Consider the following 18,824-nt stretch of genomic DNA (forward strand, 5'->3'; position numbering starts at 1 on the left):
AAAGCCCTCCAGAAACCTTCTGCCTCTGTCAACTTGCACGGTTCAGGGAGTAGGGAGAACGCGGTCAACAGCGCTCAACAACGGTCGAGAACAGTCAACGACGGTAGAGAACGGTCAACAACGGTCAACATCAAAATTCCACACGCAATACAGAGATCTATTGTATGAACGTGGCAAAGAGATTCAGTTTGAGACAGAAATATTGAGCAGTAGCAGCAGTGAACTAGGGTTTGACAGAGCTACAGCAGGCCTATAGATTCAGTATACAGTACAGTGTCTGGCAAACTACCTTCCATGTTGGCATCAAACAACAACAATGTTCTAATCTACATTCTAACTAGAATGTAGCCAAACTGTCTTGGAAATCTGGGTGCCAGCATGGCATACATTCCTATACTCAATCTCCAACCAAGTTGGCCAAGTTGTCTCTGAGGCCAGTGTGTGTGTGTGTGAACATATTGTTCAGCCCTTTGTCCTTCTGTCAGCACATTAACAGTCTGCCTAAGAAAAGAGCAACTCCACAGCAGCCGGAAGGTCTGGGACTAGGGAGGGTTGAGACACACATCACAACAACACTATAATTAAAACAGCTATTAGAGCCCAGAGAACAACAACACGATTCTAGTCCCAAGACACAGAACACTACTGGCTGTTATAGCTTGACAGGTTGACTGACTGTTTCAGATCTCGTTTTCTCCATTTCCGCCTGAATGACGAGCCCAAAGTAAATTGCCTGTTGCTCAGGCTCTGAAGCCAGGATATGCATATAATTGGTAACATTGGAAAGAAAACACTGAAGTTTGTAGAAATTGTAAAATAATGTAGGAGAATATAACACAATAGATATGGTAGGAGAAAATCCAAAGAAAAACCAACCTGAATCGTTTTTATGTTGAGAGACCATGCTCTTACAATGGCAAGTATAAGGGCTTACTGAAAATTAGCTCCCAGGATGCAATTCCTATGGCTTCCACAGGGTGTCAACAGTCTGTGTTCAAGGTTTCAGGCTTGTAACTTCCAAAATGATTAAGAAATATCACTTTTAGTACAACGTCACCATGAAGACAGGACACACCTGCCAAAATTGGTTGAATATTGAACATACTTCACACAAAAAAAACATATAGTTTTATTACATTTTAGGGTATCTGAGGAGTAAATAGAAACATATTTTGACTTTTTGAAAGAAAGTTTAAGGGTAGATTTTCGGATTCCTTTCTCTGCATGTTCAACGAGTGGATTACTCAAATCGATGGCGCCAACTAAACTTTTTGGGATATAAAGAAGAATTTTATCTAACAAAACGACACTACATGTTATAGCTGGGTCCATTTGGATGACAAGTCAGAGGAAGATTTTCAAAAAGTAAGTGAATATTTATTCGCTATTTGTGAATTTCTGAAACCTGTGCCGGTGGAAAAATATTTTGATGTCCTCAAACAATTGCATGGCATGTTTGCGCTGAAATAGCTACTGTAAATCGGACAGTGCAGTTAGATTAACAAGAATTTAAGCTTTTAACTGATATATGTACCTAAATGTTTAATATCCATAATTTATTTATTTGAATTGCGCGCCCTCCAGTTCCCCCGGAAGTTGTCCCGCTAGCGGGATGCCTAGGCTTAAGAAGTTTTAACCTGATATGGTTCTACTGACCTCATGTGACTGATGAAAGAAATTACCGTAAATATCACCCACGTTACCTTTGCATGTTGATGTTGTGTAGATTAGAACGGAGTGTGAGCTATTTTACCAATCATAATGACATCAGGGAAGAGCTAATGGATGTATTTTCTCCTTAAAACCAGTTTTTCTTTCAGGATAGCAGTTGTTGCATGATATTTGTGGATCCTTGAGTTTCACAGCAATATGACCCTGACCCTTACCCTTACCTCTGTCTAGGACATGAACATCACCTTTACTTCTGTCTAGGATAGGATCCTTACCCTTACCTCTGTTTATGATATGATCCTTACCCTTACTTCTGTCTAGGATGGGATCCTTACCCTTACTTCTGTCTAGGATCCTTACACTTACCTCTGTCTAGGATAGGATCCTTACCCTTACCTCTGTCTATGATATGATCCGTACCCTTACTTCTGTCTAGGATAGGATCCTTACCCTTACTTCTGTCTAGGATCCTTACACTTACCTCTGTCTAGGATAGGATCCTTACCCTTACCTCTGTCTAGGATATGAGCCTTTCCTTTACCTCTGTCTATGATATGATCCTTACCCTTACCTCTGTCTATGGTACTGGACTTCCTGACGGGCCGCCCCCAGGTGGTGAGGGTAGGTAACAACATCTCCACCCCGCTGATCCTCAACACTGGGGCCCCACAAGGGTGCGTTCTGAGCCCTCTCCTGTACTCCCTGTTCACCCACGACTGCGTGGCCACGCACGCCTCCAACTCAATCATCAAGTTTGCGGACGACACAACAGTGGTAGGCTTGATTACCAACAACGACGAGACGGCCTACAGGGAGGAGGTGAGGACCCTCGGAGTGTGGTGTCAGGAAAATAACCTCACACTCAACGTCAACAAAACTAAGGAGATGATTGTGGACTTCAGGAAACATCAGAGGGAACACCCCCTATCCACATCGATGGAACATTATTGGAGAGGATAGTAAGTTTTAAGTTCCTCGGCGTACACATCACAGACAAACTGAATTGGTCCACCCACACAGACAGCATCGTGAAGAAGGCGCAGCAGCGCCTCTTCAACCTCAGGAGGCTGAAGAAATTTGGCTTGTCACCAAAAGCACTCATAAACTTCTACAGATGTATAATCGAGAGCATCCTGTCGGGCTGTATCACCGCCTGGTACGGCAACTGCTCCGACCACAACCGTAAGGCTCTCCAGAGGGTCTGCACATCGCATCACCGGGGGCAAACTACCTGCCCTCCAGGACACCTACACCACCCGATGTCACAGGAAGGCCATAAAGATCATCAAGGACAACAACCACCCGAGCCACTGCCTGTTCACCCCGCTATCATCCAGAAGGCGAGGTCAGTACAGGTGCATCAAAGCTGGGACCGAGAGACTGAAAAACAGCTTCTATCGCAAGGCCATCAGACTGTTAAACAACCACCACTAACATTGAGTGGCTGCTGCCAACACACTGACTCAACTCCAGCCACTTTAATAATGGGAATTGATGGGAATTGATGTAAAATATATCACTAGCCACTTTAAACAATGCTACTTAATATAATGTTTACATACCCCACATTATTTATCTCATATGTATATGTATATACTGTACTCTATATCATCTACTGCATCTTTATGTAATACATGTATCACTAGCCACTTTAAACTATGCCACTTTGTTTACATACTCATCTCATATGTATATACTGTACTCGATACCATCTACTGCATATTGCCTATGCCGCTCTGTACCATCACTCATTCATATATCTTTATGTACATATTCTTTATCCCTTTACACTTGTGTGTATAAGGCAGTAGTTTTGGAATTGTTAGCTAGATTACTCATTGGTTATTACTGCATTGTCGGAACTAGAAGCACAAGCATTTCGCTACACTCGCATTAACATCTGCTAACCATGTGTATGTGACAAATACAATTATTTGATTTGATATGATCCTTACCCTTACTTCTGTCTATGATATGATCCTTACCCTTACTTCTGTCTAGGATATGATCCTTACCCTTACTTCTGTCTATGATATGATCCTTACCCTTACTTCTGTCTAGGATATGATCCTTACCCTTACTTCTGTCTATGATATGATCCTTATCCTTACTTCTGTCTATGATATGATCCTTACCCTTACTTTTGTCAATGATATGATCCTTACCCTTACTTCTGTCTATGATATGATCCTTACCCTTACTTCTGTCTATAATATGATCCTTACCCTTACCTCTGTCTAGAATATGATCCTTACCCTTTCCTCTGTCTAGAATATCATCCTTACCCTTACCTCTGTCTAGAATATCATCCTTACCCTTACCTCTGTCTAGAATATGACCCTTACCCTTACCTCTGTCTAGAATATGATCCTTACCCTTACCTTTCTCTCTAGGACCCTCACCCTTACCCCTTGCCCACCATAACCCTCTGCGTACCCCTCCAATGAAAGTGCTCTGACCTCTGAACTTTCACCTTCATAACCTCGAACCCTCACCAATTTCTCCTCTCCTTCCTCACTCCCCAAACTGCGAGGACCCCCGGGCATAGCTGTCTTCCATTGTGCCTGTGTAGAGTTACCCAGATGATCTTGTTCCATGTAGGTAGTTTTCACCCTTTATTCACCCTTTCTCTTCTCCTTCTCCCAACTGCATGCTTACTCTGCTCACTGCATGGTGTTGGTCACTAACTGTTAAAGAGTGAGATGCTGGATTCACCTGGTTGGTTTTACTGTCAAGAGTCTGTGGATCCGGGCAATGTTTTTATACTACATATTATTGGGCTTTGACGTGTTGCAGGCAACATTGCAGGCAAGACACAATTGACTGATCTACAAATCACCTTTCATTATAAACAACTAGTTATTATTTTTTGTAGATCAGTCAGTCACAATTTATCCACAATGCATCACAGATTTGATAACTGCAGTGCCATCTAAAGGTTGGATACTCACAACTAACCTGGACTGTTTTCTGAGTAATCTAAACTGACTGTGGTTTGAATATTGTGACTATTCACCAATACATCAGTCAATTAAACATTTTGTGCAGTATTTGCTGATATTAGCAATGTAAATACAACTATTTCATCTTACTTCACTATACTAGTCAAGCTGTGTACTAGTCAAGCTGTGTACTAGTCATGATGTGTATTAGTCAAGCTGTCTATTAGTCAAGGTGTCTATTAGTCAAGCTGTGTACTAGTCATGATGTGTATTAGTCAAGCTGTCTATTAGTCAAGGTGTCTATTAGTCAAGCTGTGTACTAGTCATGATGTGTATTAGTCAAGCTGTGTACTAGTCAAGCTGTTTATTAGTCAAGCTGTCTATAGTCAAGCTGTATTTGTTGATCATTGACAATTATTCAATGCAACATTAAAATACATGCATGTGTTTGAGACCTGTGACCATGTTTTTTTGCATCACAGCACAGTATGTGATGATGATGATGTTTCATATTGAGGAAGGCTCTGGCTAACACTGTGTCTCCTCTCTGTCTGTCTATTACAGGTTTGGTACGAGGAAGAGGAGGAAGGTGAGATTAAGGGCCACATTGTGTTCTGTATGCAGGCTGAACACGCAGGAACACGCACATACTACTTCAGCGCTGAGACTGCTGAGGAACAGGAGGAGTGGGTCGACGCCATGAACGAGGCAGTCCACATACTCCCTTCATGGAGGTACGCACACATAGTGTACAAGCACACACACACGCACACACGTAAGCAAGCACGCACACACACACACACAAAAACACACACTCACAAAAACACACACACACACACACACACACACACACACACGCACACGCACACGCACACGCACACACACGCACACACGCACGTAAGCAAGCATGCACACACACACACACGTAAGCATGCAAACACAGGCACGCAAACACACACACGTAAACAAGCATCCAAGCACACACGTAAGCACGCACACGCATGCACACACTCATACTCACGTAAGCAAGCATGCGCACGCACACACAAGCACGCATGCACACACACACACACACACACACACACACACACACACACACACACACACACACACACACACACACACACACACACACACACACACACACAAGCACACACACACAAGCACGCACACACGCACACACACACACACAGAAGCACGCACTCACACACACACACACACACACACACACACACACACACACACACACACACACACGCACGCACGCACGCACGCACGCACGCACGCACGCACACACACAAGCACGCACTCATGCACGCACACACACATACACATGCACACACACACACACACACACACACACACACACACACACACACACACACACACACACACACAACCACTTAATGTATTGTAAGATCTGTTGAAAAATGTATTTTCATGTTAAAATATAAATATTATAATGTATATTACTGGCTTAATTCTTGCTGGAACCCAGAGTAGCTGCTGCCTTGGCATCTACCATTGGGGATCCATATTAAAATACAAATTCACGTTCAAATACACACATACAAACACACAAATACACACACACGCTAACTCTCTCCCTTCTCCACAGGACCACCAACTCAGAGGCCACCACACCCACAGCGGAACTCCATGGTAACACCTTGGTAACCAAAGGACCTGAACTACACACCCAGACACACACATACATCGAGGACAACAGCCAGACGACGGACTTCCAAGACCCAGAGCCCGGACCACGAAAACCCGCCCATCACAAGGTCAACGGGGTCGATGCCATGGAAACGCCCCTTCCCTCCACCAGCAACTCAGAGCAGGAGGGGAGGATGGAGGGAGAGAGGACAGGAGGGCCTGGACCTGGGAGTGCACACCATCCTCATCACCAACCTAATGGGTTTGGCTCCTACGGTCCCCCAAACGGACCCCCCCAGGGTAACGGGCGGCCGCTCCAGGGACCTCCAGAGGGAGGGATGACAGAGAGGACGGAGGTGAGGGAGCAGCCTGAGAATGTGGTGCTGAGACGGGGCTTTGTGCCACGGACGAACCCTGAGAGACAGGCCCAGAGGAAGAGCTCCATGACCCAGCTACAGCAGTGGGTCAACCAACGCAGAGTCATGGCTGTACAGGAGGACATGAACAGGTGAGAGAGAGAAAGAGGGAGCGAGAGAGAGGGATGGGAGCGAGAGGATAGAGAGAGAAAAAGAGAGCAGGAGAGAGAGCGAGAGAGATGAGGGGATGGGAGAGAGGATGAGTAAGAGAGCTGTTTTTGTGTGTCTACAACTACATGTCTCCCTTCAACCATCTTTCTGTCTCTCTCTTTATCTTCCCCCAGTACCTCCCGTTACTACACAGTGAACCGGGGTGTTCCAGCTGACTACTACAGCATCTACGGTAGCGTGGTGGGTGGTCTGGGCTACGTGGAGCAGTACCCCCTCTACCCCTTGGGCGTACGCCCTGACAGCATCTGCTCTGTGTCAGCCGTGGGCTACGACCGCCTGGGCCCCCCTCGCTGGACCAATGAGGACAAGAGATGCTCACTACGGGATGGACCCCCGCCCCCTCGAGACCCATACGGTCCCCCACCCGGCCCTGCCTATTACAACCAGATGGATGTAGCCCAGACCTCCATGAGGCGTCTCTCCATTCAGCCCAGGTCTAGGTCCGTCCCCAGGTCCCCCTCCTCATCCTCGGGTGGTCCCTGCTCACCCGGCCCTCATAGCTTTGCCTCGCCCATCCGCTCACCCTCGGCCCGGTTTGACAGAGGACCAAGCAGGCTACAGGAGGATGTGATCTACGCTGACCCCTCTGTGTACGGACTGAGGAGATCACTGAGCTCACCCAAGGTGAGAGGGGGTGTGTGTGTGTGTGTGTGCGCTGTGTCAGGGTATGTTTGTTATGCCTGACGATCATTTTTGGGGAAAAAGACCAGATGGTAGATGTGTTACAATTTTCTACAATCACTTTGGCACAAATTTCACAAATTTCATTTTTCAGAACTTTAGACACAAAACTCAAAACGGTCATCACTTGTAACACAGTCTGTTCAATGGTCAAAACATTGCATTGTGCATTCATATCTTTAAAGAAACCTTGCACATGCAGAATCATTTTTTCAAATATCTTGTTTATCATGAAATACCATAGGAACATTCATTTAGATCACCCACACACAAGATACTGATAGTTTCACTGTGTAGTTGTTTGTACAATCATTAAATATTCTAGTACCAAATATGTGATGTTTCATTATGGTACTACACATAAATACATCACTGTAAAATGACTAGTAGAGAGAATACAACAGACACAGTGGAATCATTTAACAAAATCTTAAATGTATTGATGAAATACAATAAAATCACAACATAGGTTTCTTTGAATCAAAGCAAAAATAATTAGCTACAAAAAAGAAAAAACTACAGTAAAACGTCAGCTGCAGTGTTCCTCACTTGACTTACTGTAAAAAACAAAACAAAGGATTGATTACTGTACTTCTATATTTCCATCAACCCTGTCTTGTGGATTTGGCCACAGGTTCTCATCCACATCACAATGGATGTTTTCATTGGCCAAACATCTTGGGAAGAATCTTCGGGCAGGGTGAATCCAGGCCTGACACTGGTCTGCCGTGATGTCATTGCATACATCATCCATGGCCTGGAGAAGGGTGGCTTGTTCCTGAGGGCGCCTATCATATACTCTTCCACCTCCACTTGGAGAAAAATGTCTCAATCGGGTTAAGGAAAGGAGAGTATAGGGGTAAGTACAGGGTGATAAATGTGGATGGGCCTGAAACCATGCTTGCACCATTTGAGCATGGTAGAACCTGACATTATCCCACGCAATGACATAGGTCACGACAGCTCTACAGACCTGATTTATCTCATCAAGAAGGTTACACAAGGAGAGCTGCTTTATATGATCCAATACGAGGTCTGCATCCCACCACGACATCAGCTCTACAGACCTGATTTATCTCATCAAGAAGGTTACACAAGGAGAGCTGCTTTATATGATCCAATACGAGGTCTGCGTCCCACCACACCGTCTTCCGATATAGCCGCACACATGGTGATGTTGGCCCCATGTTGTCCAGGTACTTGGTTGGTTGCCCGCTGGCCAATGAAATTCCACCTCTCCTCCTTGTCTTGGCCAGGTTGAAGCCTGCCTCATCCAAAAATAGGAATTTGTGAAGGTTTTCATCAGCATCCAGCTCCATCACCCTCTAGAAATACATTTTGGAAAGAGAATTACAATGATGTAGAATTTTTCACAACAGGCATCAGGAACATACTCAGCCCTCAGTTGCTTCACTCTGTCTGCATTTATTTCAAAAGCCACACGATATAGCTGTTTTTCTTTCAAAAGCCACACGGTATAGCTGTTTTTCTTTCAAAAGGCACACGGTATAGCTGTTTTTCTTTCAAAAGGCACACGGTATGGCTGTTTTTCTTTCAAAAGGCACACGGTATGGCTGTTTTTCTTTCAAAAGGCACACGGTATAGCTGTTTTTCTTTCAAAAGGCACACGGTATGGCTGTTTTTCTTTCAAAAGGCACATGGTATAGCTGTTTTTCTTTCAAAAGGCACACGGTATGGCTGTTTTTCTTTCAAAAGGCACATGGTATAGCTGTTTTTCTTTCAAAAGGCACATGGTATAGCTGTTTTTCTTTCAAAAGGAACACGGTATAGCTGTTTTTCTTTCAAAAGGCACATGGTATAGCTGTTTTTCTTTCAAAAGGCACATGGTATAGCTGTTTTTCTTTCAAAAGGAACACGGTATAGCTGTTTTTCTTTCAAAAGGCACACGGTATGGCTGTTTTTCTTTCAAAAGGCACACGGTATGGCTGTTTTTCTTTCAAAAGGCACACGGTATGGCTGTTTTTCTTTCAAAAGGCACACGGTATGGCTGTTTTTCTTTCAAAAGGCACACGGTATAGCTGTTTTTCTTTCAAAAGGCACACGGTATGGCTGTTTTTCTTTCAAAAGGCACACGGTATGGCTGTTTTTCTTTCAAAAGGCACGCGGTATAGCTGTTTTTCTTTCAAAAGGCACACGGTATAGCTGTTTTAGAGACCCCTGGTGCCTTTTCAGCATGCGTGCAATAGTCGGCAAACTTATGGCTTCCACATTGTTGAACATGTCGTTATTGTTTAAGATGTGCTGCCGAATTTCTGTAAGGTGAATATCATTTCTGACCTGAACCAAATTGACCACAGCCCGCTCTTGTTGGTCAGTCAGAATTCTTCCTCTGCGTCCCCTATTTGGCCTAGTCTCAATTCTGCAGGGAAAATTACAGTAAGAACACATTTAGTCACATCACCTACTCTGAGGTACACATTGGCATGTAGTATACAGTCATTTAACAATTGAGAGTAGCCTAATGTTTAGTGCATTCTGAAGACTTACTGGTTCTCATTGTGGAAAGTTCTGATGATTGAGGCCACAGATTATCTTCTGAGGTTCGGTTGAATCATTGTAGCTGCCTCAGTCATTGTCATTCCATGATTTACGACATGGTCTACAACTATTGCTCGGATTTCATTGGACACTCTTTGCTGTTGCTGCCGCTGTCTTGGTCCCTGGCCTTGTCCTCTACCACGTTCCCCCACACCTCTCAAACGAGGCCCACGACCACCTCTCAGAAGGGGTGCTTGTCCCCTGCCATTTGTTTGGCCACTATGTCTTCCTCGTCTTCCTCCTCTCACTGCTTGACCTCTGTTGTGACATGCATCACCTGCCGGCTCCATGTTATCACTATGTTGTTGTAGGTGGATACCACTCATTTCACTATATACTCATACCACAATGTGAAATCAATCATCAGTAACGAGTTGTCAGTATTGAAAAAGCAATTACAAGGGCCTGCATACATACAGTTGCCGGCCACTTTATTAGGTACACCTGCTTGTTAACACAAATAGCCTGCTCCTTCGAACAGCAAATCATGTGGCTGCCTGCAACTCAACATATAGAGTAGAGAGCTTTAGTTATTGTTCGACCAAACATTAGATTGGGCAAGATGCGTAATCTCAGCAACTTTGACCGTGGTATGATTGTTGGTGCCACACATGGTGGTTCCAACATCTCAGAAACAGCTGCCCTCCTGCTTCTTTTTTTTTACACACTACAGTCTATACAGAGAATGGTGCGATAAACATAACACATTCAGTGAGCAGCAGTTCTGTGGGCAACAACACCTTGTTAATGAGGAGAATGTCCAGACTCATTCAAGCCAACAGAAAGGCCACATGCTCAAATAACAGCCGTTTAAAACAGTGGTGTGGAGAAGGGCATCTCTTAACGTACAACACCGTGAATAATTCAGGCTGTTGTGGAGGCAAAAGGGGGTCCTACCCAGTACTAGATAGGTGTACCTAATTAAGTGGCCGGTGAGTGCACTGTCAAATGTCAGTAATGTCAAATCTGAAAACATGGTTCGGAAAAGTGGTACATGGGACATAGAAACAGTGTCTGATAAAGAATGATGATGAACTATTACATCCATAGATAATGTAGTCCAATTGGTTCATGTTCCACGGTAATTGATGTCAATGGATCTTGATATCCTGACACTTTCATGATCTAAACATGGAATATTGTTTGTCAGTTTCCATAAAACTATACATTAAGAGTAACGCAACAGTTACTTATCATTTTGAGCAGTTGTATCAATTGATAGTTAGATCATTTTAATGAAATTAATAGACAGTCATTTAAATTGTAATGTGTGAATTGCATTTTGAAATGGTAACACTGAGGTTAAGTTGTGTCATTTTGAACAGGTGATTTTAGTTCAATGAACAAATGATCTTAGCTTTATGTGTATTGTATCCAAGCAATTGGAAAAAGTGTTAGAGTTTTGAAAAATGTGCATTTTGATCATCTGATGTGAGTTCTGTGTCTTGAGTTTTGAAAAATGACATCAAGGTTCTGAAATGAGTGCCAAAGTTATAGTAAAGATGTGTAATTTGTGAAGATTTTTCTTTGTGTTGCTAACCCAGTGATCATAGAACATCCCGGTTATTTATCTTATTTCAGTATGATTACCCTGGAGACAGGAGGTCGCTAAGCCAAGGAATGTACCACTACAACTACCCTGCCTCCCCCTCTCTCCACAGCAAAATGGTACGTCCTCCCAAAGCGTGTTACACTATCAAGAGACACAGACCAATGAGTCCAATGTCAAGTTTGTGAGACACTTGACTACAGCCCTCACACACACCTACACGAGCTTAGCGGGAAAATTGTCCTCGACAGCTACCTGTGCTTAAAATAAGATCAGCAGTGTCTCTAAAGGTATGTTATAGGTGTGCTTCACTGCTGTATCTGGTGTGAGTTCATATGTCTGTCCAATCTTTCTGTCTTCTCTCTTTCTGTCTTCTCTCTTTCTGTCTATCTTTTGTTTTGTCTCTGTCACTCTTTCACTCTCTCTTTCTCTGTCTGTCTGTCTCTTTCTTTATTTCTGTCTCTGTTACTCTCTCTTTTTCTCTACAAACACAACTCTCTCTCCTTGTACTCTTTGTCTCTGCGTCTGCTGGTGCCACTGATGCTGTTGCTACTGGTTTCACTGGTTTCTCTGGTACTGGGTCTTGCACTGTCCTCGTCCTTGTCACTGCTGCTGTCACTGCTGCTGCTTGTATCAGGAGGACATTTTAGACTTGCAGCTCCAGAGAAACCTGGAGTACCTCGATCAACAGGTATGTGCCGTAGGCATCTCTGAGCACAGCTCTACCACTACCTCTACTCATGCACATGAACACTAACACACCAAACAAAATTCAATGTATTTTACACATACGTGCTATGTCACAATACATTGTAAAAGCTAGGTAACTAACAAATGACTTGGAAACAACGTTGATTCAACTAGTTTGTACCCAGTGAGAAAGCTTGGTAACTTATAGTGCCTTCGGAAAGTATTCAGACTTGGACTTTTTCCACATTTTGTTACGTTACAGCCTTATTCTAAAATGGATTGATTTTTTTTTTCTCATCAATCTACACCCAATACCCCATATTGATAAAGCAAAAGCAGGTTTTTTAGAAATTTTAGCGAATTTATATATTTAAAAAAAAAACGGGATTGTGAGATTTACATAAGTATTCAGACCCTTTACACAGTACTTTTTTGAAGCACCTTTGGCAGAGATTAGAGCATTGATTCTTCTTGGGTGTGACGCTACAAGCTTGGCTCACCTGTTTTTGGGGGGTTTCTCAGATTCTTCTCTGCAGATGCAAGCTCTGTCATGCAGGATGGGGTGTTGCTGCACAGCTATTTTCAGGTCTCTCCAGAGATGTTCGATTGGGTTCAAGTCCGGGGTCTGGCTGGGCCACTCAAGGACAGTCAGAGACTTGTCCCGAAGCCACTCCTGTGTTGTCTTGGCAGTCTGCTTAGGGTCGTTGTCCTGTTGGAAGGTGAACCGTCACCCCAGTCTGAGGACCTGAGGGCTTTGGGCCAGGTTTTCATCAAGGATCTCTCTGTACTTTGCTCCGTTCATCTTTGCCTGGATCCTGACTGGTCTCCCAGTCCCTGCCGCTGAAATACATCCCCACAGCATGATGCTGCCACCACCATGCTTCACTGTATGGATGGTGACAGGTTTCTTCCATAGGTGACTCTTGGCATTCAGGCCAAAGATATCAATATTTATTTTATCAGACCAGAGAATCTTGTTTCTCATGGTCTGAGAGTGTTTAGGTGCCTTTGGCAAACTCCAAGCGGGCTGTCATGTGCCTTTTACTGAGGAGTGGCTTCCGCCTGGCCACCATAAAGGCCCGATTGGTGTAGTGCTGCAGAGATGGTTGTCCTTTATCGTTCTGGAAGGTTCTGCCATCTCCACAGAGGAATTCTAGAGCTCTGTCAGAGTGACCAGCGGGTTCTAGGTCAGCTCCCCAACCAAGGCCCTTCTCCCTTGATTGCCCAGTTTTGCTGGGCAGCCAGCTCCTGGAAGAGTCTTGGTGCTTCCAACCTTTTTCCATTTAAGAATGATGGAGGGCCACTGTGTTGTTGGGGACCTTCAATGCTACAGACATTTTTTGGTTCCCTTCCCCAGATTTGTTCCTCGATTCAATGCTGTCTCGGAGCTCTGCGGACAATTACTTTGATCTCATAGCTTGGTTTTTGCTCTGACATGCGCCTTATATAGACAGGTGTGTGCCTTTCCAAATCATGTCCAATTAATTGAATTTACCACAGGTGGACTCTAATCAAGTTGTAGAAACATCTCAAGGATGATCAATGGAAACACTCTGAATACTTATGTAAATAAGGTATTTCTGTTTTTGCATTTTCATTATGGGGTTTTGTGTGCAGATTTCTGAGGATTTTTGTTTATTTAATACATTTTAGAATCAGGCTGTAACATAACAAAATGTGGTAATGTCAAGTGGTCTGAATACTTTCTGGAGGCACTGTAGCTACTGACAACAAAAAGGGTGGGGAAGGTAGAGTCTAGACATCTTGAGAACATGAGAATAATTACATTTGGATCACCCATAAACTGTTGGTTACACTAAACCCCTCACAAAGTGTGGTTGACAGCATTTGTGTGATGTTTGCCACAGCATTCAGATGTATTGTCGTGTGGAAGATGTATTGTCCATGTTGTCCACACTGCTACCTGCTAAAAACCTGTTGTTTCTCACAACCACATTCCAGATTCACTCCCACTATTACCCTCTCTCCACTGTCTCACTGTCACTGACTGCTTACACCTTATGGTTATGACCAGTCTCTGGTAATGCAGTATACACACCCCATCAGATCTACAAGTACTGGAACTCTTTTTTCAACATTAAACACAAACAGAAAGTTGTCTCTTCGATTTAACCAATTTGATTCTCAAATTCAAATTAGAATAGAACCACACTAGTCAGGGACTGTTACTGCGGCCAAGCTCCTGTCTTTACTGTGACAACCAGGAGAATGATGGATAGTGTGTTTCGCCCCAGGTGAGCGATGGAGATCACCTTGTCGGCATGGTAACCAGAATGGTGGAGCAATCCTCCTCTAGAGCAAATCAAGTAAGAGTAAGAGAGGAGAGAGTGTCCCAGAGAGGCAGGTTTCAGCAAGACCCACAGGCCCCACAGTGGTCCCCAAATTATTTTCTTTCCACTGGGACCCACCTAAAGCCTTTCAACTTTTCGCATGAGTCATCATGGAAATACAAATAGTGTTTCTAACCATGACCCAGTCACGCCATAACCCAAAGGAAGGAAACATTACCACTCAAAGACCCCTATACCCTCACAATATTCCCCTTCCCCTAATATGCATTTCCAAGATGTCTGGATCATTGTAGCACAGGTTGTTTGCCTTGTAGCCACATCGTTTCTGGTATCAGAGTATAACTCCTTGTGCAGGCTCTCTCTTTCCGCAGAGGTCAACTACTGCCCTCTTCAGGGCTTTTCTAGTCACTAGTGATTTAGGGCGTGGGGCTCAGGTGTAGTCTAGACAGAATCAAATCAAATTGAATAACATTTTATTTGTCATATGCGCCGAATAGGTCTCATAGGGCTGTGCACAATTGTCTGGGTTAGGGGAGGGTTTGGCCGGGGTAGGCCGTCATTGTAAATAAGAATTTGTCTTTAACTGACTTGCCTAGTTAAATAAAGGTTAAAAAAATAAAAACAACAATGCAGTTCAAGAAAGAGCTAAGAAAAGTTTTTAATAAATAACCTAAAGCAAAAAATAATAAAAAGTAACACAATAAAATAACAAAAACGAGGCTATATACAGGAGGTACCAGTACCAAGTCAATGTGTGGGGGTACAGGATAGTTGAGGTAATTTGTACATGTAGGTAGGGGTGAATTTACTATGCATAGATAATAAACAGCGTGTAGAAGCAGTGTAAAAACAAATGGGGGCGGGGGGGTCAATGTAAATAGTCCAGGTGGCCATTTGATTAATTGTTCATCAATCTTATGGCTTGGGGGTAGAAGCTGTTAAGGATTTTCCCCTCCCACTCCATAGTCTCCCGCAAGCTCTACACAGCCCAAGCCTACACACCCCTATTCTAGCATGTGGCTTTTAGATGCTAGGCTCTATCCACAGAACTGGCTTTTGGTTTCTTTGTCTTACCAATTCATTTGCGATTTTAGTTCTCCATGTTGCTTCACAGTGCTTTATGTTTCTTTGTCTTTCCATCTGTGTTCTATGTCATATCCTGTCTTGTGCTGTAGCTTAATAGTGTGTCAGTGCTTTACAACATCCCCAACCACCCTCCCTCTTTGTTGTACCCCTCTTTCTCCACTGTGATGTCATATCCTCCTTCATATACCATCCAATCACAGTCCCCCATAAGGACATAGATCAGTGTTTCCCGACCTTGGTCCTCAAGTACCCCCATCAAAACACAGTTTCGTTGTAGCCCTTGACATACAAACCTCATTCAACTCATTGAGGGCTTAATGATTAGTTGACAAGTTGAATCAGGTGTGCTTGTCCAGGGATACAATACAAATGTGTACTGTTGTGTGTACTCAAGGACCAGGGTTGGGAAAACTGAAATAGATGACCTGGATATGACCTTTGACATTTTGACAGAGGGGGTAAGCATTCCAGTTCACCCTACTGCAGGGATCATGAACTGGATTCAGCCGCGGGCCAATTATTTATTGAGCGGATCGTTAGGGGGCCAGAACATAATTACAAATAATAAGTAGAATGCAAACTGACCGCAAGAAGCCCAAATGTGTAGGAATACATTTGATAAGATTTCCAGGGCCTCCCGAGTGGCACAGCGGTCTAAGGCACTGCATTGCAGTGCTTGAGGTGTCACTACAGACCTGGGTTTGATCCCAGGCTGTGTCACAGCCAGCTGTGACCGGGAGACCCATGAGGCGGTGCACAACTGGACCAGCGTTGTCCGGGATAGGGGAGGGTTCAGCCGGCTGGGATTTCCTTGTCCCATTGCGCTCTTGTGGCGTGCCGGGTGCTGGCAAACTGACTTCTGTCGCCAGCTGGACTGTGTTTCCAGCCAACGCATTGGTGTGGCTGGGTTAAGTGAGCAGTGTGTCAAGAAGCAGTGTGGCTTGGCAGGGTTGTGTTTAGGAGGATGCATGACCTTCGTCTTTCCTGAGTCCGTAGGGGAGTTGCAGTGATGGGACTAGATTGTATCTACCAATTGGGGAGAAAAAGTAAAAAAATAAATAAAAAAATCCAAAATGAAAATCACTTGGAGCTGATTTGCTGGTGTCTTTAGTCTTTTACGTCCAACATGAAAAAATATAAACAATTGGGGGGCCAAATAAAATATGCAAAAAACTTGGGGGGGGGCAAATAAAATCACCTGCAGGCTAAATATACTATGCATGTACTACGCACATGGTATGGTATGGTGTTGTTATTACTTGTTCTGTTCTGTGCTACACCCTTGATAAAATGTTGTTTACAACTGGGTGAGTCTGGGCCATTCCTACTGTATGGCTCACGGAAGACTTCTGTAAAATGATGTGTGTGTTGTTTACAACTGGGTGAGTGTGGGCCATTCCTACTGTATGGCTCACTGAAGCCTTCTGTAAAATGATGTGTGTGTTGTTTACAACTGGGTGAGTGTGGGCCATTCCTACTGTATGGCTCACTAAAGCCTTCTGTAAAATTATGTGTGTGTTGTTTACAACTGGGTGAGTCTGGGCCATTCCTACTGTATGGCTCACTGAAGACTTCTGTAAAATGATGAGTGTGTTGTTTTATTAACCATTGGTCCACGAAGGATTAGTTTGATTAGGATCTGGTTGATATAATGTAAGTATTAAGAATCCTGTCTCTGTTTTCCCAGGTGCCTCCATTCCATGACCCCTACAGGGAGCTGCACCCTACACTGAAACTCAACGAGATGGAGACCAGCGTAAGGCCCTGTCCCTCCATCAAACTGTCATATAAACAGCCTCAACCTTCAGCCACCTCAACCTTCAGCCACCTTACTCGCTCTCACCTTACTCGCTCTCTCTCTCTAGAAACTTCTGGGTCGTCTGTGTGAGCAGAACAGGATTCTAAAGGACCAGGAAGCAGTGGTCCACAGGCTGAGGATGGACAAGGTAGATAGAGAAGTTTTACCACTAAAATCTTCCCCTCGTACTGTGCCAGCTCCAGCATTCTAAACATGTCAAAGTCCAGGCGAGTCCAGCTGAAGACACCGCATGTCTATTGGTATATCCTTTTACGAAATGTATTGTATTTATTTATTCATAAGGGACAATGCACATTAATCAACATCAATTTTACAATAATGCAAAATCCATGTAAATGTGCCAAGGTTAGCCAAAAGCTCATTTGCAACTGTTGTCCCTGGGCAGGTAAGGGCCTACACAGCCACTATACAAATACTCACTAAAACAATACAACATACAAATACATTACATTCAACAATATATATTTCTAACAACAACCTCAACTGTTATCTTACATGAGGAACCACAGATAACTCGTCTACTGGTTTGGATAGATTTGAGCAACAATCAGTGCAACTTCTCAAGTCCATGGGCATTGCATTCCAGTATTCCAGTATATTGTAGCTCTAACAGAGAAGGCCGATTTACCAATTTTACTGTGTTAAAAAGGGACAACACAACCCCCTCGAGTTACTGTTCTTGTTATCCTGGAGGGGCTTTCCTTGGGTATGATATGCCGGTTTAGGTGTGGAGGGGCTTTCCTTGAGAATGATATGCCGGTATAGGGGTGGAAGGGCTTTCCTTGAGCATGATATGCCGGTATAGGGGTGGAGGGGCTTTCCTTGAGCATGATATGCCGGTTTAGGGGTGGAGGGGCTTTCCCTGAGCATGATATGCCGGTATAGGGGTGGAGGGGCTTTCCTTGAGCATGATATGCCGGTATAGGGGTGGAGAGGCTTTCCTTGAGCATGATATGCCGGTATAGGGGTGGAGGGGCTTTCCCTGAGCATGATATGCCGGAATAGGGGTGGAGGGGCTTTCCTTGAGCATGATGTGCCGGTTTAGGGGTGGAGGGGCAAGAACATGCAGGATGTTAAAGACCAGGCTTGCATCGACATAATACTTAAACTATCCTGACTAAATAAATGATGTTTGTAAATTATATGACAAAGGTGACAAATGTTTGGTTTGTTATCAAAACTCTTAAGTGTTTGTTTGTAGAGTGATTCAATTGGTTTCAGAATAGTAGCTCCTGCTTGTGACCAGCATGTGAGGCAATATCTCAGGTG

At 44.0% G+C, this 18,824-nt stretch overlaps 1 protein-coding gene across 9 annotated transcripts in view; it reads left to right on the forward strand.

Annotated features, from left to right (window-relative positions):
• LOC110529011 (pleckstrin homology domain-containing family A member 6) overlaps positions 1 to 18,824 on the forward strand; it is a 221,910-nt gene that overhangs the window by 162,264 nt on the left and 40,822 nt on the right. For 7 of the 9 annotated variants that reach the window (XR_005052654.1, XR_005052653.1, XM_036983963.1 and 4 more), the window contains 6 exons: positions 5,178 to 5,347; positions 6,232 to 6,780; positions 6,973 to 7,483; positions 11,681 to 11,767; positions 17,424 to 17,492; positions 17,602 to 17,682. Coding sequence is in view for 7 of the 9 variants with exons in the window: in XM_036983963.1 (XP_036839858.1) it covers positions 5,178 to 5,347; positions 6,232 to 6,780; positions 6,973 to 7,483; positions 11,681 to 11,767; positions 17,424 to 17,492; positions 17,602 to 17,682 (1,467 nt within the window). In the remaining 2 variants the exon portion in view is untranslated. Of the gene's footprint in view, positions 1 to 3,594; positions 4,269 to 5,177; positions 5,348 to 6,231; positions 6,781 to 6,972; positions 7,484 to 11,680; positions 11,768 to 17,423; positions 17,493 to 17,601; positions 17,683 to 18,824 lie in introns of those variants that run through there. The other 2 variants (XM_036983965.1, XM_036983962.1) reach the window with 2 other exon arrangements.

The sequence above is a fragment of the Oncorhynchus mykiss genome, chromosome 7 (assembly GCF_013265735.2).
Source record: "Oncorhynchus mykiss isolate Arlee chromosome 7, USDA_OmykA_1.1, whole genome shotgun sequence".
Lineage (NCBI taxonomy): Eukaryota > Metazoa > Chordata > Actinopteri > Salmoniformes > Salmonidae > Oncorhynchus > Oncorhynchus mykiss.